Genomic DNA, 22,848 nt, shown 5'->3' with positions numbered 1-22,848 from the left:
CAGCAGCGGCAGACTTGGGAAAGGCAGGGGGAGAGCAGCTGGGGTGCTCTGCCCCACTGCTTCCCCAAGTCTGCTTCTGCTAAAACTGACCAGCGTCGGACTTGGGGAAGCTGGGGGCAGAGCAGCTCAAATTGTCCAGCTGGCCAGAGCACTTCCGGCACCAACTGGACCCCGGACTATCGGGAGTGCTGGACCACTGGATGCCGAACAACTGGAGTTTTACTGTACTGCCTTTTGTTTTGTGTTTTTTAAAACCTTCTACCTATTAACTTCATTTGGTGACCTCTTGTTCTTGTGTTTTGGGAACAAGTAAATAATTTTTCCTTATTTACTTTCTCCATACCAGTCATGATTTTATAAACCTCTACTGTATCTATCATCCCTTAGTCTTCTGTTTTTTAAGCTCAGAAGTCCCAGTTCTATTAATTTCTGCTCATATGACAGTCTGTTGGTTGCCTAGCTTTGAGCAGTCATTGAACTGCAGTAGGTGAAAAAACTGGAAAAAAAAATTATGCTGTCTGTACCTCTAGAAGAAGGTATTGCCAGGAGAACATTGTTTAGGACTTACACAGACTGATTACAGGTGCTCAGGAAGTGGGTCTGGCCCACGAAAGCTCATCATCTAATAAACCATCTTGTTAGTCTTTAAAGTGCTACATAGTCCTGTATTTTGTTCCACCCCTTCAGTGATTAAATTTCCTTTAAAACTTGGCAGTAAACTTGAATTGCTTAATAGGGATAAACTTAAACAACAAAAGGTCTGATAGCACTTTATAGACTAACAAAACATGTAGAGTATCAGAGGGGTAGCCGTGTTAGTCTGAATCTGCAAAAGTGGCGAGGAGTCCTGTGGCACCTTATAGACTAACTGAAGTGTTGGAGTGTAAGCTTTCGTGGGCAAAGACCCACTTTGCATCTGACGAAGTGGGTCTTTGCCCACGAAAGCTTATGCTCCAACACTTCAGTTAGTCCAAAACATGTAGATGCTATCATGAGCTTTCAAGGGCACAGCCCAGTTCTTCAGATGCTCATGATAGCATCTATATGTTTTGTTAGTCTATAAAGTGCTACCAGACTATTTGTTGTTTTTTAAGTTTATCCTGTACAGGCTAACTTGGCTACCCCCTGAAGCTTAATAGGGATGTAATAGTATAGTTGATTAACTGATAAGTAAAAGCTTATTGGTTAATGCTATTGACTATATGCATTTAAATACAGAGCCACAGTGGGGGACCGTCCCCTGTTGCAACTCTGCATTTAAATCGTAGTAAAAGCTGGGCAGGCTGACAGCGTGGCTTCTACTACGTTTTAACTTACGTTTTAAATGCAGGGCTGCAGCAGGGTAGGCCTAGGACCCGGTGTGAGCTGGGACTGAGTGCTTTAACTGCCTTCCTTATCGACTAATTGTGTAGTCAATAGAATTTGTTTTGACTATACCTGTGTTTCTCAACCAGTTGTACAAACAAAATACCCTTAGGGGTACTAGAGAGAAGTCTGGAGGGCATGTCAACGCAACTGAAATTTGGAGAGAACTGAATTTTTGTTATAAGTTTTATAGCGCTTTATTATTTTTCTACTTTTTACACCCAAAAATTTCATCGCCCATCTGGCTACAATTAAGTTGTTTAAACAAATGTGTTGCAATGATAGAAAAAAATTCTGTCTGTCTGAAAACTGTAGGTACTGGGGGTGCTTACTTTTTCAAAAAAAAAAGGAGGGGGTACTTAATTTTTTTTAAAAGCAGTATTTTATTTAAAAAGGTTGAGAAACACTGGACCACATGATTAGCTATTTACAGTAAACTTCCGATAATCCGGCACCTTTAGGACCCAGGGGGTGCCGGATTATCAGATATGCCGGACTATCAGAAGGGGGGGGCTATGAGGGGTCTGGAGTGGGGTGGGAGGGGATGCCACCCCAGGCCCCTCATAGCCCCCCCCTTACGATAGTCCGGCTCTGCCCCAGGCGTCCCTGATTCAGCCGCTGCTGGTCAGTTTCAGCAACAGCTGAATCGGGGATGCCTGCAATAGAGCAGCTGGGGTGCTGCCGGGTTGGTCCCGCAGCGCTGAGGGGCGGTGCTACGGCACCAACCCAGCAGCACTCCAGCTGCTCTTGCCTGCGACAGAGCAGCTGGGGTACTGCCCGGTTGGTCCTGTAGCGCTGCCCCTCGGGGCTGCGGGACCAACCCGGCAGGACCCTAGCTGCTCTGCCCCAGGGGTCCCTGATTCAGCCGCTGCTGAAACAGATCAGCGACTGATTCCAGGAAGCCCTGGGTAGAGCTGCTCTGCCCGGGGCTTCCTGGAATCAGTCGCTGATCTGTTTCAGCAGCGGCTGATTTGGGGACCCCTGGGGCAGAGCAGCTGGGGTCCTGCCGGGTTGGTCCCGCAGCACCGAGGGGCGGCGCTACAAGACCAACCCCGCAGCACCCCAGCTGCTCTGCCCCAGGCGTCCAGATTCAGCCTGCTGGTGAAACTGACGCTGCTGCCCGACGCCTGGGGCAAAGCAGCTGGGGTCCTACCGGGTTGGTCCCGCAGCGCCGTCCTTTGGCGCTGCGGGACCAACCCGGCAGCACTCCAGCTGCTCTGCCCCAGGCGTCCCCAAGAGCAGCTGGGGTGCTGCTGGATTGGTCCCGCAGCCCCGAGGGGCAGCACTACGAGACCAACTCGGCAGCACCCCAGCTGCTCTGCTCCCGGCTTCCCCGATTCAGCTGCTGGTCAGTTTCAGCAGCAGCTGAATGGGGGAAAGCCTGTCCGGGTTCCTGCTGAATGGGGGAAGCACTTCTGGGTTCCTGTTGGTGCCGGACCATCAGGAGTCCCGGAGCATTGGATGCCGGACTAATGGAGTTTTACTGTACTTGCTTCTTAACATCCCTATTGCTTAGTGTATTATATTTAATTTAAAGCAGTTAATATATTGGAATAATTTAGGCCTTACTGTAGATTGTCCATATTAGATTTAATTGTAAGTAGGTTTATTTTTTTTAAACTTCGTTATAATAGAATTTTATGTATCCTAGGTTACAAAACAGTTTCCTTTATAAAAGCTCTCTTTTGCCAAGTGCTTAATTCTGAAGCAGTCCCCTTCTTTACTGAAATGTCTTGTACTTAGTCTGTGCTTGAAAGGAAATGTTTTAATAGAAAACTGAGCAATAACCCTCATAACTCCTAAGTTACAAGAATATTTACAACTTTTGCAATTAACATTATATGCATATAGGTTTCAATAAAACAGAAAGTATTGGCAATTGTTATAGTCTTTGAGCACTAGCCCTTGATTTTGGTTTTGAATAAAACATGTTTTGACTTACTAGCACTGAGCATTTGAAAACTGGAAGCAAACACAATTTTTTTTAAATCCTGAAATATATTGCAGTAACATGCACATTTGTTGCTTCAAATGATGTACAAGTTCTGCCAGCAAAACTATCAAGCTGACTATCTCTGGAGTCTACATAAGGGATAAAACCTTGCAATTTGCCTGAGTCAGCTGACCAGGCTCAGAGCTAAACAAAAACTGGAGTGCAGATGTCTGGGCTTTGGCTGGAGCCAGAGATCTAGGGCCTTGCTAGAGTGGAGGGTCCAAGACCTCTAAGTCCAGCCCAAGCCAACTCATTGAGCTAGCTGTGGCTGCACTATGGGTCTTAGCCCTGTGTAGACATACCTGGAGTCATAGTCTCTTGAAATCTTAACACCTGCCTTCCTCAAACAAAAGATCAAAAAATGCACCTTGCACTAATACTTAAAAACTTCCTCACCTGAATGCTCGATTTGCCACCAAATTTGGAAAGGTGGTATTTTCAAAAGCACCTAATGACTTAGGCATACAAATGGAACTTGCACTTCTAACCCTCTTGAGTCTTCTGAATGGTCATTAGGGTTTTGCTAATTTGGTTGTATGTTCCTTGTGTTTTCTATTCTGGCACGCTGCACATTCGTATATTTGCCCTGGAAATGCTATTTTGAAGTATAAATCTTAATGTCTTGAATTTCCTCTCTTTAAGGCTTTAAAACACAAGTATTCAGTTGTTGCATGGGGATTAGCTTACTCTTGTAATAGTGGGATGGGATGATTTAGTTCTTTACTGTAAAATGGACCTGCAGCAACAGGGTTTCAGCTGAGGACTGAGGCAGTTCAGTCTGTATACAAAACAGTGAAGTGCAGCTTCCTTTCAGCTGCTAGGCTCAAACATAGGAAAGAGTGTCTCTTGTATCTTTGGCTCTCTGTAGCATAGGACAAAGCTGCCTGCAGGTCAGAATAAAGGCACAAAACAAGTTAGAGCTGGTTGTAACCTTCCAGCTCTTTCTTCCCTGCAGAATTTATATTCTGCCTATCCATGGTGCTCTGGGGAATGAGGTGTTTCTTTGCCAATTAGTCTTGATAAGGCAGCCAAGGACTGCTTTTGACAAGCCTGTCTGCTAGTTTCTTTTGTACCTTCTGTCTGAGACAGAGTTTTTACCCCCAATTTTCTAGGCAATGTGTGTGTTAAATTCCCAGTCTCATTCTAAAACCTTTCAAAATCCTGTTATGTGATAACCTCATTAGAGATGTGGTGTGTGTGATGCAGAAATGCATCAGCTGCAGAGAACCGATGATGTCTTAGGATCTGTCCAATTGACATCTTTTCCTGCCCCTTTTCCTGTTCAGGACCACTGTAATTGTATAAGGCTAGATGCTCAGGCTAAAGTTCCTGTGTCTTAAAAATGTAAGGGGTTTTTGGAGGGGAAAATCTGATAAATGTTTCTAACTTTGGAGCTTGTATGTGGGTCTGCACACTCATCCAAGAGGGAGTAAGTTGAGGGCTGGGATTTACAACATGAGTGGGCAATAATTTTTGCAGTGGGAGGGGGAAGGTCTCTCCAAGATTTTGGAAGGTGGTTTAGGGCCACATTTTTATGGTATTAATGGAGGAGATGTGGTTGTATGGGATGGAAGATGGATGCAGAAGGAAGTTTGGGAGAACAAATTGGGATGCAGGAGGGTGTGTGGGGTCTGGGAGGGAGTTTGGGTAAAGGAGGTGGTGTGACCTGGGGCAGGGGACTGGGAAGGAATATGGGTTCAGGAGGGGAGCAGAGGGTTTGGCTTATGTGGGGGAGTGGGAATGGGGAAAGGAAGTGCTGGGGTGCCAGAGGCAGGCTCTGGTCAGACTTACCTAGGTGACTCCCAACCAGCAGCCCAGCACATTTCTCAGGCAGGCTTCTTGCCTGCTCTGCCCCTGCACAGGCTGCAGGAGCCATGTGTGTTGGTGAAAAGAGCCTAAGGGGACAGAGGAGTGGTGCTTCGTGTGCTGCTTTTTCTTCAAACAGGCATCCCCATTGGCTAGAAACTGGCCAACGGGATTGTGCTGGGGGTCGGGGCAGCCCAGGAAGCCTCTCCCTTTCCTTCCAGCTCACAGCTGTGAAACACAAATCGCTAGCAGCCACTTTTCTGCACAGCATGTAGATGAGGGGGCAGGCAGGGCAAGGAGTCTGCCTAAGGCTACCTGCTGTGTCCATGGGCCAGATCCGGTTGCTTGGCAGGCCCGATCTGGGCTACAGGCTGTATCTTGCCTAGCCCTGGTTTACAGTCACATACCTGAGATTATTAAGGGTAAAAACATCCTGTGAGTGCCTATATTTATATTTTTTTTAGAATATTGTAAAGCTCATGGACCTTACAGTGTTTAGTAAAGTTAGTTCATAGTTTAGTTTTTCCCATCACCTAAGATTTTTTTCCCCATACTCTCATAACAGTAGCATAGTAGGGTTTGCCACTTTTCAGTTTGAAGCAATTAACAGTCTTCACCGTTAACAATGAATAGAACAGATACTATCTGTAAGACACTATTAGGTGTCTAGAGTGCTCACAACACATAAGCAGAGATTTCTGAGCTGAAAACTATAACACCCTTGCTGTTTAAACACGCAGTTTGGAACTGTGTAACATCTTTTGCAGATTAATGTTATGTTGTGTGTTATAGATGATGACTGTTTAATTTCATTATCTTATTTGTGTTGTAATCATATTGAAAAGTGAAAAAATAACAGCATTATTAATAATGGAGCTCAGCTCCACTTCACTGCATCCATCAGAACAGCTGAAAACTAACTGCTTTTGACTGAAAAATTAACTTGATTTTTTTTTTAGTTTTACTTACCAAATGTCTCATCTAAGGGCTTTTGCAGAACTGCGCCCTGTACAATCCATCCAGTTTGCTCACAATCTTAAATTGTGCAAGCAGAATTAGTAGTTCCTTATAATTCTGAAACCAGTACTACAAAAGGAGGACTAGATCAAATATCTGATTTGAAACTAGCTTTCTGTTGCCTTGTCAAAACATGTTATATCTCCATCAGATTACTGACCTCTGAAGTGGGTTTTATCCAGGAATGCTCATGACCTAATATAATTGTTAGTCTCTAAGGTGCCATAGGATTGCTTTTTGTTTTTAGAGTTAAATGGCTAAAAGGAAAGAAAGAGGAACAGGAGAGAGTGTAGATTGAGACTGGGAACAAGTCTCCTTACACTTGATCTTAGCCAAAAGATTGAGAAGTGATGCATGGAACAAGAAATTCTGTATTGTGCAAAGGTCCACACAAAAAGAAATATATTTTTATAGATTTGTTCTAAGTCTGATTTTTCTATGTAGGGTCACTTTTATTTCATGCATCTTTTTATTTTTATATAAATATTCAAAAATATATTTTGAGTGTTTGTTCATTTGCATTCCAGTCAGGGGGGGTGTGTGTAAACACATGTGTGCAGTAGCTGGAAGATTTTTTTTTTCCCCCAGCAGTTAGCCATAGGGTCCATCTGGGTGGCCCCTGGAGTCACACTCTCATGATGCCATATAGAGCCCTGCCAACATGCCCCCACCTCAGTTCCTTCTTACTGCCAGTGACAGTTATCTGGAACTCCCTTGTGCTCTTGTTCGATAAACACAGCAGCAGTCCCTTGACATAGTTCTGTTGTATTTCCATAGATAGTAGTTAATAGGGATGCTAAAATGAGTATAGTTGCCTGACTGAGTAACCGCTGAAAATATCAGCGTCTACATGGTTACATGCGGGGTGGCAGCCAGCTCCCTGGAAGTTGGTGCATGCTACTGCCTCTGCTAAGGAGAGGGCCATCAGAAGGACTGCTGTGCTTGCAAGATGTTTCACCCTCTGATTTTGAAAGAAAGCAAGAACTTGAGATGCTGATCTCTAAGGAAGGCTGCACTTTGGCCCAATCCAGTCTCATGTTGACAGACCTGGCACTGAGTGTTGCTTCCTTAGTGTGCAGCACTCGAGTACCATCAACGCACCCATCAGCACGGATTAAGGACTCTCAGCATCTCACGGGCTCCCCTTGCAGTTCACATACCGCATGCAGGCACTAGTCAAAATTACCAGTGCCACAGAAGAAGAGGTGGCCAGATGGGATGATCTCCCACTACTATTCCTAAGGACTGGGCTGCCATAAGATCCGAGTTGGTGCCGGTCATGTCAAATCCTGCCTGAGAGAGGGCGGTGGAGTCTGGCTCCCTCTTGCTCACCAGAATCTACTCATGCGCTTTGTCTGCCTTTGATTCCAAAAGCTTTTGCTACTACCCCACCTCACAGCATCATTCTCTTCCCCCCAGATAGGGAAAGTAGCTGGCATAAGTCCCTCCCAGAGAGCTTTCCAGAGGAAAGCCAGCTATGATGTCCCACTGGTCTCAATGCATCACTCCCTGGTGCCAGGGCTGTCCTGGTAGGCATCAGCCATTGGCACCTAGAAATACTGATCCTTTATGGTCTTCTTTCACGGATACATCAGAATCGGAGTCGGACTCATACCGGTCCTTTTGCAGTAGGAGCACATGGTCTTTTTTTGATCTAAGACCATTGCCATTACCTAGTGCCATGGCCAGCACAGTTCATTCTCCCACACAGTGGCCCTTCTGGACTCTCTGGGATTTTCATCAAAGTCAAGGTCTTAGCCCAGTGTCTCATTCAAGGGCAGCATTGGTAGCATTGGACACATTTGTGCCCCCTTCAGCACTGCTGGCACTGAGCTCAGGATCAGCACCAATTGATGCCAGTAAACCAGTGATTCTCAAACTTTTTGGCTCATAGCCCACCTGGCTCAATGCAGCTTTCTGTGGACCACCAGTTGCTAATGGAAAATTGCTGTTAATTGCATAATTACGCCTAAGCTGTTTTGCTAGTGCTGCAGCTAGAGAGAATGGTTTAATTTAACCAGTAAGAAAGGAAATATTAATTTAAATTGGTAAACAATTAAACACTTTAACTTTCTTTTGTGAGTTTATCAAATTTCATTTTAAATAGAGTAAAATATTAATTTTATGCCCCATGCACAAGGTGTCTTTATTTATGGCGGGGGTGAGGAACCTTTTTTGCGTCGTAGGCTACTGACCCACAGAAAAATCAGTTGAGGACCACACAAGTGAGCAAAAAAAAAAAAAAACCTTAACCCTCACAGATGTAGTCCCTGACTGAGACACCTCACTCCTCTGGCACTCGATCCCCATGGCGAGGGACAGAGAGGACTGAGGTTCAAGGCTTCCTATAAGTCAGAATTATTCTTTTGGGGTTCCGGGGTTAGTGGATTTTTGTGGAACCCCCTAGGCACTGGAGTGGGGCCAAAAATGAGGGGTTCAGTGTGCAGGACAGAGCTGCCAGCGAGTAGTATAGGGATGGGGTGCAAGATCTGGGTGGGAGGTGGGATGCAGGAGGGTGTGAGTGAGAGGTTTGGGTGGGAGGTAGGGTGCAGGGCCAAGCTTGGGAGTAGGGTGTCTGGCCAGGGGAAGGGGACAAGATCAAGGGAAGGTGCAGTGTGTGGCCTGGAGGGAGGGTGCAGGAATGGGCTAGGGGAAGGGTGTCTTCCCGGGGGGAGAGTGCAGGAATGGGCTGGGGGGCTGGAGTTTTAGTGAGGGCTGGGGATGGGTGGGTGAGAGGATGCGGTGCAGGTTCTGAGCATAAAGGGGGAACTTAACTGCCTTTGCACCCCACACCACTCCCAGGCACCTCAACTGAGGCATGGCTTCCTGCTGCTCCCGTTGACCAGATTCTGGCCAATGGGAGCAGTGGAAAAAGCCTCTAGGGAGCACACTCCATGAGAATGCAGGTCTCATCCATAGCGTTCCTGGCTTGGATTCCTCCTCAGGAAATTTGCAGAGTGGCAACCTGCTCTTCCATCCATACCTTTATGGCACGCTACACAATGAACCATCAGGCCAGGGATGATGCTGCATTTGGATGGGCAATGCTCCACTCCCAACACTGGCCTCAGTGTCACTTTTTCTACATTACCTCATCCATCTCAAACAGCAAGGATTTTCAGTCTCCTCTATAAGGGTTCACTTAGCTTCCATATCAGCTTTCCACTAGGGTACATGGGGTTACTCTGTCTCTGACAACCCTATGGTCAATTGATTCTTAAAAGGCCATGGTAAACTCTACTCTGAAATCCGCCAACCTGTTTCCTCTCCCCTCCCCAGGACATTACCTAGCCCTTTCCAAGGTGATAGGACTGCCATTTGAACCATTGGCAACATGCTTCCTGGCCGTGAATTTGATAGGGCCCTAAAAATAACTATTTAACTTTATGAAAACTGGCTTTTGAGTTACTGCAGTTTTGTCAATGTAGTGCCGGCACAAGAAATCCTTGAAACAAAATCTGTTGAACTTTAGGCATCTGAAATTTAGATGAATTAAGCATCAAATATAATTTGAAGAATGATTCAAGTCTTATTCCAATATGACGCATATGGCTTTAACTGTGACAAGGGCTCAAGTTCCAGAAACTTTTCTGTTATCCGAGATGACTTACCAAAGTAGCCACTGTGCATGGTGGTCACAGAAAGGCTTGTAAGCAAGCATATATCGAAGCAGCTAATAGTGTTGACAAAATATAGGAAGTGAGTTGCTCCGTTTATCTTTTGGAGTAGATTTTAAGAAGGAAGGGGAAATAAGAGGTAAGATTTAAATAAAAATATTATTAAATCCAAAGATTCAAGATAAGATGCTATGCACTTCTTAGGTATTAATGAGTTAAAACAGAGTGTTATCAGCCTCTCTACTAAATATACTTAGTAGAGCAAATGCTTTAAGTAACATATTACTTTAATTTGTAAGGAAGATATCCATTCCCTCCAAAATTCTACCTGACTAGCATTTTTGATAGTTTTATATTTAAACATGTTAATATTTTTTCTTCCATTTTAAGACACAATTCTTGGTTTCAGGTAAAGCCTGTCTGCATCTGACTATTTTTAAGATACTTATTTTATGTCTTTCTTCCTATTCAAGTACAATACACAGGATTGTGTTAGAAGCAAAAAATCACATTTGGCCGCAGATTGCTGTTGGGCGCAGATTGCTGCCAACAGCCAAGGAGCTGCAGGAAATGGTGTCCCGGTCAGCAACGCATCCTGCATCTTCCATTGGCCATGAGCAGTGATCTGCTACGAACAGGAGCTTCAAGTGACTGTACCTGTGGGCATGCTGGTAAATAAAGCAGCAGCAACCTGCCAGGGACTAATCCTGGCAAACCACCTCTGACTTACTGCCCACTCCTGCATTAGTACAGTATAAAGACTGAATTTTCAGGCTTTCTGCCTCTCTCTTTCCTCCTCCCCCCAATTTAATCCACTTTTTACTTCTATATTTGCAGTTCTATCCAGGTGTTGTGGGGGAAGGATGTGTTGGAAAAACTTTCAGAAGTTGCTTGTGGCCTCTCTGTCAGATGGGCTGTGGAACCTCAGCTCACACTCAAGTGAATGGGAAGTGAAGATGATTAAAATTTTTCAAAATTGGGTCTTTTTAATCATTCTGGTCTTGTTCTGTAGCTGCCCCATCTATGAATATTTATATCTTGTTGAGTCATTAACTGCTATGCCACATTCCTTTTTCTGTAAGGGTACATCTACACTACAACATTAATTCGAACTAACTTAGTTCGAATTAGTTAATTCGAACTAATCTAATTCGAACTAACGGATCCAGACTAAAAAACTAGTTTGAATTAGCGTTTTGCTAATTTGAACTAGCATGTTCACGTTAAGTGGACCCAGAACCAGGCTTAAGGATGGCTGGAAGCAGTGCCGGCAGGGCATCAGAGGAGGACTTAGAGCGTGGAGATGCTGTCTCAGGCTAGCCGAGGGCTGTGCTTAAAGGGTCCCGACCCCCACCCCGGAGAGACAGTTCTCAGACTGCAAGGCAGTCCTGGCTTGAATTGCCCGGAGTACCCACACTGGGCACATCACAGCACTCGGCCATCAGCCCGGCTGCACTTGCCGCAGGCTGCCATCTGGGGAGAGGGGGCAATTGGGGGGCTGCAGGAGAGCTTCCACCCCCAGAAGCCCGCAGAGCCAGCCCAGTCCTCCCCATCGGGGGCATGTACCCCATTCCTCGCTCACCTCCTTCCACTTACCCTTCCCTAGCCCCTCTTCTTGATGTACAAAATAAAGGACAATTGTGTTCAAAAATGGAATCTGTCTTTATTGAACAAAACTGGGGGAGACTGGGAAAAGGAGGTGGGAGAGGGGAAGAGAGAGGCTGGGAGAGGAGAGGGCAACTAAAATGATCAGGGGTTGGGAACAGGTCCCATATGAAGAGAGGCTAAAGAGACTGGGACTTTTCAGCTTAGAAAAGAGGAGACAGAGGGGGGACAGGATAGAGGTCTCTAAAAGCAGGAGTTGGGTGGAGAGGGTGTATACAGAAAAGTTCTTCATTAGTTCCCATAAAGAAGGACTAGAGGGCACCAAAGGAAAGGAATGGGTAGCAGGCTTCAAACTAGTAACAGAAAGTTGTTCTTCACAAAGCAAAGAGTCAACTTGTAGAACTCCTTGCTGCAGGAGGCTGTGAATGCTAGAACTAGGACAGAGTTTAAAGGGAAGTGAGATCAAGTCATGGAGGTTGGGTCCATGGAGTGGTATTAGCCAGGGGGTAGGAGTGGTGTCCCTGCCCAAGGTTTGTGGAAGGCTGGAGAGGGATGGCACGAGACAAATGGTTTGGTCACTGTCTTCGGTCCATCCCCTCCAGGGTCCCTAGGGTTGGCCGCTGTCAGCAGACAGGCTAATGGGCTAGATGGACCTTTGGTCTGACCCAGTATGGCCATTGTAAGCTCAGGATCGGGGGTCTCAGTGGACCCCCTTGATTTTCATGCACACCTGCTCCTGGGTGGCCAGGCTGGCAGCTCTCCTGCCCTAGATGGCCACTTTCCTGTGCCTAGTGCGGAGGTCGTGGCCGAGGTCCACGATGTCTGCACTAGCCCAGGCGGGTGCCCGCCTCTTGCGGTCCCGGGCAAGCTCCTGGGAGCTGCCAGCCTGGTCCCGGGAAGAGGGGGAGGGCTGGGGGGCATCGGGTGGGTGGCTCGATCCGTGCCAGGTGCAGGGTCTGCTGGCTGGGTGCTGGCAGGCTTGCACCTGGCATGGGCACCGTAGCCAGCCCGTGCCCCTTTAAGGGGTCCGGGGCCGGGAGGGGGGCAGACGAGTTTCCCTGGTGTTGGCCAGAGTGGCCACCAGGGAAACCTGGGGAGGGCTAGCCTCCCACTAGTTCGAATTAAGGGGCTACACACCCCTTAATTCGAACTAGCTAGTTCGAACTAGGCTTAATCCTTGTAAAATGAGGTTTTCCTAGTTCGAACTAAGCGCTCCGCTAGTAATTAAATTCGAACTAGCGGAGCGCTAGTGTAGCGCCTATTAAAGTTAGTTCGAACTAACGTCCGTTAGTTCGAACTAACTTTGTAGTGTAGACATACCCTAAATCTTTTTTTATACACATAATTCCCTTGTATACCAGTACTATTTTAAGCTCACTCTTACTAGTACAGGCTGGGGTTTGGAGTAAGGAAGCAGTAGATTCAGTCATTAAGTTGTTACTTCTCCTTGTTGCTTCTGAAACTCTAACTAGCAGCTGAGTACTGTTCTTCTCCTGAAATCCTCTTACCAGTTCTTGGATTCCTGAAATGAAACATACACCATCATTTTGGAGAGACTTAACCCTAAACTTTCAAGGTATAGTGTGACCTCCTCTTCAATAGATTTTCTTCTGACTAACCTTCCTTCCCATGTTTTAAGTGCACAAGTTATCATCGCCTCTGCTTTACAATTGAATAACATCGTTGTGGCAGTTACTGCAGTTGCTTACCTGGAAGAGTAATAGTAGGAAAGTATATATTTTTAGCTGACTTTTTGATGTGATGTAGCAGCTGGAGATAAGGAGAGCCAGGATCAAGTGATCTACTAGCTTGTCAGGCCACAGGGGCTTCTGCAGACCAGAGCTTGGGAACCATTGCTTTTAGATGTGAGACCATTTTCCACAAGGTCTATACAAGTGTGCTCATAGGATCTGAAGCCTCAAGGATCCAGGTGCTTTTAGCTTTGATGTATTTAAAAACATCCGTTTTAGGATCTTCTGCAAAGTCCTGTCTCATAAGTACTAACAGACTTAAAAAAGGAAAAACTTTCTTTAAGGTTTCTGTTTGGTATGATAAACTGAACACAAGCCATTGCATACATATGTTAAATATACTTTATAATAAGGTGGCAAATATTAAATTTCTAGGTAAAGATAACTTAATGAAAATAACATTTAACTATCTTTCTTTTTATAGTAATCATGTTATCCACAGCTTGAAGAAGTCCAAACTGTACATAGTGAGATACAGTCTCAGGACGGAACATAGTGGTTTTTATGCCTTTTCTGGGTAAGAAGGGTATCCGTTATATTTAATACAACTTAGAAGCAACTAATATCTGGACCAACGGTGTTTAAAATGCAATTATCTGGCTAATCATATAGCCGATACAATTTGTATTGGTTATATGATTAGTCGATAAGCATCTCTGCAGAGCCGCAGTGGGGGTAGCTCCAGGAGCTGACTTAAGCCGGGACTGAGCAGTCCTGGCTCGTGACGGCTCTGGAGCCACCCGGGCTGCAGCTCTGAATTTTAAATGTAGGAAGAGCTGCTGGGCTTTTATTACATTTAAAATGCAGAGCCGCAGCGATCAGTGAGCATGATCTAGGACCAAGCAGTCCTGGCTCCTGGGGTATGTCTACACTACCACCCTAGTTCGAACTAGGGTGGTTAATGTAGGCAACCGGAGTTGCAAATGAAGCCCGGGATTTGAATTTCCCGGGCTTCATTTGCATATTGCCGGGCACCGCCATTTTTAAATGTCCGCTAGTTCGGACTCCGTGCCTGCGGCTACACGTGGCTCGAACTAGGTAGTTCGGATTAGGCTTCCTATTCCGAACTACCATTACTCCTCGTGGAACAAGGTGTACCGGTAGTTCGGAATAGGAAGCCTAATCCGGACTACCTAGTTTGAGCCGCGTGTAGCCGCGGGCACGGAGACCGAACTAGCGGACATTTAAAAATGGCGGTGCCTGGCAATATGCAAATGAAGCCCGGGAAATTCAAATCTCGGGCTTCATTTGCAACTCCGGTTGCCTACATTAACCACCCTAGTTCGAACTAGGGTGGTAGTGTAGACATACCCCTGAGTCCAGCAGCCCCTCTTCACAGTGGATAGCTCGGCTCCAGCCCCCGCCCCTGTTCATGACAACTAGGGCTGGCCATGGACAGGGGCTCCAACAACTCTTGTCTGCGGTGGGGGAGCTACCTGCTGGGAGCCCTGCGGACAGGGGCTGCTTCGCAGCAGCATCCCCTATTCCCTCTCTCTCCCCCCGCCCCTCCCCCATCTCTGATAGAGGAGACAGTGCTGGGGAGAACTGGCTTTTAAGCTGGCTCGTGTGTGTGTGTGCGTCCGTCCGTCCGTTCCCGTCCCGCTGCCTCTTACAGGGCTCTTGTCATTTCAAAAGCAGAAGTGCCTGCAGTGGGAACCAACATGAGCTGGGACTGAAGCAGTGCCCGCTTGCACTGTTTACCACTGTGCCTCTGCCTCCCCTATCCCCCACAGAGATGGTACTGGGGGGAACCGGTTCCCCCCAACACCAGCTTCTGCCCCGCCCCCCTGCGATAGAGGCAGCAGGGGGTGGAGGAAGTGACTAGTTGAGTCGACTACTCACATCCCTAATCTGGACCTAATTTTCAGAGCACCAATTCAGAAGAGTACACTTTCTCCATACCTGCAATCGTTTCAGGATCGCTATAGGGAGGAACTTGCAGCCCACATAGTAGTTACAAGAAATTTCAGTCAGATTTATCCATCATTTTAGTTTACATGACTTAATAAGGTGTTAGTCTCTAATTCTAGAAGAGTAAAGATGTTAGTCTCTAATTCTGTATCTTTTAGAATCCTTCATTAGCTCAGTTCTCTTATTTTTCTTTCTAATGAAGTTGCTCTTTTGTTTCTTCTGAAGGTGTTTTAGTAAAAGAAGTTTCTCCTGTGGTTTGGGGCTCCAGCAGCAATAGGGTGCTCCACATTTGTTACCCTGGAACTGTGACTCAGAGTTAAGCTGTACATTTGACCCTTGAGTCAATCTGTCTGTGAGCATCTATTTCCAGCAACAGATCCATGCTTGCACTTCTCTGAGATTCCCTGGACTCGTCCCATTATTAGACTGGGTCTGCAGGCTACATACACCCTTCTTTACCAGTCTTGTTACCTACCAGCTCCAATTGTTTTTGGCTCCTGCTAAACACTTTAGGGGAGCTGAGAACCATATCAATATAATGACAGAGTAACTTGTTTGCTAAGTTCCTATGATTTTTTTTTTAATCAAAAAGGCTAAAACAGGACTACTCAACACGTGGCCTGAAGCCTGTTTGTTTGTGGCCTGAGCTACCCCCGCTGTGGCTCTTCCTTTTAAATGTAGTGGGAAGCAGGACTGAACACCTTCCTTTATTAATTGATCTAAAAATTCTGTTGACTACACGATTAGTGAATTACCCACTTCTGCTGTGTAGTATAGATTAGGGATGTTATTGTAAGACAACTTACATCAGCTTAACTACTTGCAAGTCTACATTTCAGTCTTGTCTTTCTCTTCTAATGTAAATGATCTCCACCAACATAAATACCATCTCCACAAGAGGTGTAGGGTTGATTTTGGTGTAGAGCGGGCCAGGCAATGTCTGTGGACAGTGGCTGTTGCTCATGTCAATTTCACAGAGCCATGAAATTAGCAAGAAAACCAGGCAGCTACAGCCCAGCTGCACTCTGCTCCCCTGGAGAACTGAACAATCTGAGCCTGCTTCTTGCAAAGGGCAATGGATGGCCCAAGTCACACAGGGCGTGCGGGCATGCACCACTACACTAATTACTGTGCTGGCTGGTTTTAGTGTAAACATAAAATAACAATTCTCAAATCCTTAGTTCCCATTTTCTTCCACCTGGATTCCTCCTTTCCTTAGAATCACTAGAGAGACTTGATACTTTGTAATATCTGTTGAATAAAGTCATTGGGAAGAAAAACTGTGTAGCAGAAATTAGCTCTTTGTTAGCAACATGACAATATCAATCAAAATAGATAAACATATGATTCATAAGAATATTCCAGGCAGCTCCCATGTCCTTCATACCTTGATTATAGGTTATCAGATTTGGCTTCTAAAGGAGTAACTGTATTGTGGATGCTGCTAATACAGTAAAACTCCAATAGTCTGTCACCCAGTTGTCCGGCACTCCTGATAGTCTGGAGCAACTGGAATCCGGAACTGCTCAGGTCAGCTGCTTTCATGGCTGGGCCACTGTGAGCCGCATGCGTGCTCACAGCCCACGCCATTCCGCTCACGGTCCCCAGCGCACACATTGTCCAGCCTGCATGTGCTAGCAGCCAGCCGCTGAGCACAGGCAGCTACTTCGGGACCTGGACATAGGTTGGGGGAGAAGGGGGATTGGGTGACAGCAGGGAGGGGAGGTGTTTGGCTCTGGGGAAGGGGAGGGGAGAGGAGAGGAGGGGGATTGGGTTGCGCACGGCGTCCCAGCCAAATCATTGAAAAGCCAGCCACTCAGCGCACGTACCCCAGCGCCTGGAGGGAGATGCGCAGCTGTACCGGCGGCTCCGGGACCTGAGCATAAGATGGGAAGGGGGATTGGGTTGGGAGTATGCCCCCTTATAGTACTTCCTGGTGCTCCGGCATATCTGATAATCCAGCACCACCTAGGTCTCAAAGGTGCCAGATTATTGGAAGTCTACTGTATTTGTATTTAATTTTTGACAAGTAAAATTTGCTACAAGTAAAAACAGAAGTTCCACGGTTTTCCCACTTGTTTGGTTGGTGTGTGTGTGTGGGGGGGGGGGGGTTAAATTAGAAATGCTGTTTTTATTAGGTGTTTCATAGTTAAGAGACGCTTTAGTGAAGCCTCAACAGTAAGCTTTTGTGAGTGTCCTGCTGTTCCTCTTGAGAATTAGCTCTTGTCAGCTTTCTTTCATCAAATCTTTGAATTTTGAAGTTGGGGTTCTCACATCTGTCAAATACAGCTTGAAACCATGACCTGACTTTTCCATTTTAGTTTATGAATCTAACTGCTTTTTGTAGAGAGGGCCTCTGCCCTTTCAGGGATGGAAAGAGTGTTTATTTGACTAATTTCATAACTGCTCTGCTGGAGTCTACTCAATGGTGTTAGCCTTCATTTTTCATTTGTTTTACTACCGTTTCTTGGCACTCCTCTTTAGGGAGTCACTTACAGATATCTGACACTCATATTTGAAGACTTGGAAACTTTACATGTATTGTAATTATAAAATGTAAATAACAAGCTTTAGGCTCAAATACACAATTAACTTCAGCAATATTGGCTTTATGTTGTTCTTTCTTTGTTTTTTATAGAGATGTTTATGTGCCCATCAAATGTAAATATCAAAACTGAAAAGTTATCATAGTGCTTGTTTCCATTAATGCTTTTTTGGGCTTTTGGCTATTTTGGGATTAGGTGTAGGGTGGGGAAAGGCTTTTTGTAAAGTGAGATTCATTTATTCTGCAGCTTCTTGGAAACTAGTCACTTGTGCTTGTCTGCGTTCTTTTCTTTGCTATTCTTGTTTTTTAAATCTTTAAATAATGCAACATGAATAGAATAGCACTACAAGATTATGCAGGCACTAATTTTTTTTTCTAAATTTTTCAGTTAACTAATATCTTCTCCATACCTCTAGTTCATTTGAATGCTATTGCTACATTAATCAGATAGGTATCTTTATTTTTAATAATTTTAATTAATCTTTTCATCCTCTTTGAATTTAGGTAACATAATCCATGGATCAAGTGGGAAAGATGTGGAACAACTTCAAATACAGATGCCAGAATCTCTTCAATCATGAAGGTGGAAACAGAAATGAAAACACAGATGTAGACTCCAGTAGGCATTCCTCTGTTAAAGACCGAAGTATCCATGTGCCCGATTTGGCTCAGCAGCAACTAAGCAGCCCTCTAAGAGAGAACATTGCCTTACAACTGGGTTTAAGTCCTTCAAAGAATTCAGTGAAGAGAAATCAGAATTGTGTCACTGACATCCCTCAAATTGTTGAAATAAGCATTGAGAAAGATAATGACACGTGTGTCACAGGAACTAGACTTGCACGAAGAGATTCCTATTCCCGGCATGCTCCTTGGGGTGGGAAGAAGAAACATTCCTGTTCTACAAAAACCCAAAGCTCAATGGATAATGATAAAAGATTTGGTCGAACACGAAGTGGCTTCCAAAGGAGGGAGCGAAGATACGGCGTGAGCTCTGTTCATGATATGGAGAGTGTATCAAACAGGACGGTAGGTAGCCGTTCTCTGCGACAGCGGCTTCAGGATACTGTTGGGTTATGTTTTCCCATGAAAACTTATAGCAAGAGGTCAAAACCTATCTTTTCTAATAAAAGAAAGATTCATCTCTCTGAACTAATGCTTGAGAAATGTCCTTTCCCTGCTGGATCTGACCTTGCCCAAAAGTGGCATCTGATTAAGCAACATACAGCTCCCGTGAGTCCTCATTCAACTTTTTTTGATACATTTGATCCTTCCTTGATTTCCACAGAAGATGAAGAAGACCGACTTAGAGAGAGACGTAGGCTTAGTATTGAAGAAGGGGTGGATCCCCCTCCTAATGCCCAAATACATACTTTTGAAACTACAGCACAGGTTAATCCATTATATAAATTGGGACCAAAGTTAGCCCCAGGTATGACTGAGCTGACTGGAGACAATAGTGCAACACTACAGGGAAACTGTGAACATGAAGAGGATGCAACAACACTCTGCTTGCAGTCTCGCAGGCAAAAGCAACGTCAGGTGTCTGGAGAGAGCCATATCCATAGTAGCAGACAAGGAGCTTGGAAAGTACACACGCAAATTGATTACATACACTGCCTTGTGCCAGACTTGCTTAAAATAACAGGTAACCCATGTTATTGGGGTGTGATGGACCGTTATGAAGCAGAGGCTCTCCTGGAAGGCAAACCTGAAGGCACTTTTTTGCTCAGGGATTCTGCACAAGAGGACTATCTCTTTTCTGTGAGCTTCCGTCGTTATAACCGATCCCTACATGCACGTATTGAGCAATGGAATCACAACTTTAGTTTTGATGCTCACGATCCCTGTGTATTTCACTCCTCCACAGTTACAGGACTTCTAGAACACTATAAAGATCCTAGTTCTTGCATGTTTTTTGAACCATTACTTACTGTATCTCTGAACAGGACTTTTCCTTTTAGTCTGCAGTATATCTGCCGGGCAGTAATCTGCAGGTGCACTACATATGATGGAATTGATGGTCTCCCTTTACCATCAATGTTGCAAGACTTTCTAAAGGAATATCACTATAAACAAAAAGTCCGGGTGCGATGGTTGGAACGGGAACCCATTAAGACAAAGTAAACCGAAAGTCCCCAGTAGGCTTACTAGAATCTGCGCTGCCTTTTGTGTGTGTGTGTGTGTGTGTGTGTGTGTGTGTGTGTGTGTGTGTGCGTGCGCGCATTAGTTTAACTTGGCAAACACATCCGCTTTTTTGCAATACTGTATATTTAGTATGTCAGTTCCTGTGTGCTGTTACACCAATCATGTTGTGATGCTTCTTAATACAGTAAGCAGAGACAAAGTGATGTGCTTTACATTAAGGTCTACATAAGTATTTGTTGCTAACTTCTAAATTTGTAGCTGTAGTAATTGGGTGAAGCAACTATGGGGCATTTCATCTGATGCTAAAGAACAAAAACTCATTTTTTTTATTGGTTGACTATTTTAATGTTTTGAGTGGTGGTTAATTTTTTTCAACAAAATCTTTTCATCTTTGAAAAGTTTTTAATTGTTCCTTCCAAACAAGTTTCCAAATGTCAAGAAACGAAACATCTCTAAATATTTTTTTAGCAGCATGGGAAGCCTGTGCTACATTAAGAGTTTTTGGATGCTAAAAATCATTCACAGTTAGTTAGCTCACCAGGTTTCCTTTTGATAAGGGCTTGAACATGTCTGATCAGAAGTGGGCTTGTATTTAGAACATTCACGGATTCAAGTGGCATTATTAGCAAGATTAATACTATCTTGGACAGGCAGTTAAAAATCTGCTATTTGAAATTTTTTAAAAATGAAAGTTTGTTCAAATTTGATTATTGCCATTAGTTAAAACAGTCTGTATACTTCGCTAAAAGCTAAATATACCTGAACCTCCGTACTTTGGATGTCCCTGATCCGGGAACACCTGTAGTTTGTACCATGACAGAGGTAGGAGGAAGCGGCTCTGCATGCTGCTGCATCCCCTTCCCTCAGCTAAGGGAATGGCAGTGCAGCGAAGTGCTTCCCCAGATGCTTTTCTTCTGCTGCTCCCATAGTGGCGGAGGGCTGTGTCTGAGTGCGGCAGGGAGCACAGAGCCATGTGTGCCCTTTGGAATGGAGCACCAGGTAAGTGCCCCATCCACATACCCCTTACACTCCCCTTCCTTCTCAGACCCTGCCTCAGCACCATCCATATTCTGCAACAATTCCTTAATCCAGGAAACCCTATTTCCCAGGTTATAGGAGTTAGTGACCTGACATCTATGTCTCAGTTGCAAATGATGTTGAGGAGAAATGCTTAATTTAAAACTCTACTTAACATTGTTTATGCTGAAAGTGTTCATAGCTAAAGTATAACTTAATACAATTTTTTAAAAAAAGACATAACTGTAGTAAATAGCAGGTTTCAAAGGTTACTGTTTATTTTGTTTATAAATAATATTTTTCCATTTAGCACCTTTTTGCAATGTTTGTGCTGATACCATTTGAACAAACTACTTGAAATTAAACTTCTGTTTTTTATTTTATTATTGGATAGAAGTTTCCAGTATTAAATAAGTGGATTAAACTTATTTAATCAAAGAGTTTCCAACTGTTCTGTCCTGGATATTTTTGCACTAAAATTGTGTTGGAATCGCCAACCCCTTTTTGAAATGTGCTCTGTACCACTTTCCTGCTCCCTAGTTTCTTTACCAGCTGCTACAGTATGTTGTTACTTCTCCATGGCAGTGACTGTATGAGTTAGAGAACCTTATGGCTGCAAATACAAGAATAACTTTTCTTGTATGCAACACTAACCCTTCAATCAATGTATTTTTCTGCTTGCTGTGCCTTGTTACAGCTTTTTGTGCTAATAAAGTACGGTATGTTCAGTGTTATATCTGCTCTGTTTTATATTTGCATAGCTTCTGTTGTAGCAGTTAACTGATTTTCTTTTTAATAGCCTTTGCCTAGTATGTATTGTAGTTGATGCACAAATACTTTGCAGTTAAATACTGTCTCATCTTTGACTCTGTTAGGTGACTTTTCAGAATCCTAACAATGTTTCTACTTTACCTGCAAAATAATAGACAGGCTGTAGTTCAAGTATTTACAAAATAAAAGATAAGTGTTTAAAATAAAGGGGGGTTCAGAAATACTATTGATCCCTTGTAGTAGTTGCAGATGTTGTCTCTGCCAATTTTCATTGATTACTAAATTGATAGTTTTATATTCTTCACTAAATTGGAATAGCTTTTTAAGTCTGTAAACTGACAGTACAACAGTATCAGAGAGACCACTTTTTGGTAAACACAAATGCATACAAAATGCCCCAAACATTTTTACCAAAGAACGCTATCAATGTCTTTGTTTCTTCAGCAAAGTTAGGGTGGCGGATGTGATTTGTGTTGCATCAAATACTTATTCCCAACTAAGATTAAACCAAAGTATTTGAGAACTTCATTTGAATTTATGATTGTATGCAATTATGTTGATAGAGCATAAAAGTTGTGTACAAGTAAAAGTTCATGCTAGTTTTTTTTAATTGACAATGTACCTGCAAATAGATAAGTAAATGATTAAATTAATTTTGTAATGACTGAAAGTATGCTACACAAGACCATATAGAAAATAATTAATTTGAAATACCCAGAAAGTACTTTAAAATGTGTTTTATGCTAGTGTAAAATTTGATCCCATTATGCATTTTTGTAGTAGCTAATATGCTTTCATGTGTTTAAATTTCAGCTGTTAAAATGAAACTTTGAATATGTAAATACTTCTCACTAAGGTTATGTAAGCATGTGTACAAATGTGCTAAGTCACTTATGTTCCGAGTCATGTGTGTATCAATGAATATGCAACTTTTAGTTTAAAATTTGCTCTAAGACTAGCTGCTTACATTAAACAAAAAATCACCAGCATGAAATTACACCCAAGTGTACCTTCACTGTCTTTCTTGGTATTCCCTCATTTGGATTTAGATTCCAGATGATCTTACTTTACAACTCTATTAAAAGAACTACAATATTAAGTCCCACACAAGTTTTTTTGTTTTGTTTTGTTTGTTTTTTCCAAAATAGGGGAACCTGGTTTCTGCTTTATATCTACTGCAGTCTCTACAGTCTAGAAATTTTTAAAACGAATATTGGAAAATTTGCTATTACATTTATTTGTGCGAACATGAGCTAGGAAATCTATGCAAGCCCATGCCTGAGTTGCCTGGGGTGGGCCACTTGT

General features: G+C 43.9%; 1 protein-coding gene across 2 annotated transcripts in view; it reads left to right on the top strand.

The window, feature by feature from the left end:
• Positions 1–22,542, top strand: part of SOCS5 (suppressor of cytokine signaling 5) — a 47,314-nt gene extending 24,772 nt beyond the window's left edge. The window contains exons 2-3 of one of the 2 annotated variants that reach the window (XM_075925405.2): positions 13,579–13,671; positions 18,115–22,542. In XM_075925405.2, coding sequence (XP_075781520.1) covers positions 18,127–19,734 — 1,608 coding nt within the window. In that variant the 5' untranslated portion in view covers positions 13,579–13,671; positions 18,115–18,126 and the 3' untranslated portion in view covers positions 19,735–22,542. The remainder of the gene's footprint in view (positions 1–13,578; positions 13,672–18,114) is intronic. The other variant, XM_075925404.2, reaches the window with a different exon arrangement.
• The last annotated feature ends 306 nt before the right edge of the window (positions 22,543–22,848 follow it).

This window comes from Pelodiscus sinensis, chromosome 3 (assembly GCF_052426305.1).
Source record: "Pelodiscus sinensis isolate ZL-2025 chromosome 3, ASM5242630v1, whole genome shotgun sequence".
NCBI lineage: Eukaryota > Metazoa > Chordata > Testudines > Trionychidae > Pelodiscus > Pelodiscus sinensis.
Note: the sequence above shows the minus strand (reverse complement) of the source record. Positions and strands in the feature narration are given on the sequence as shown.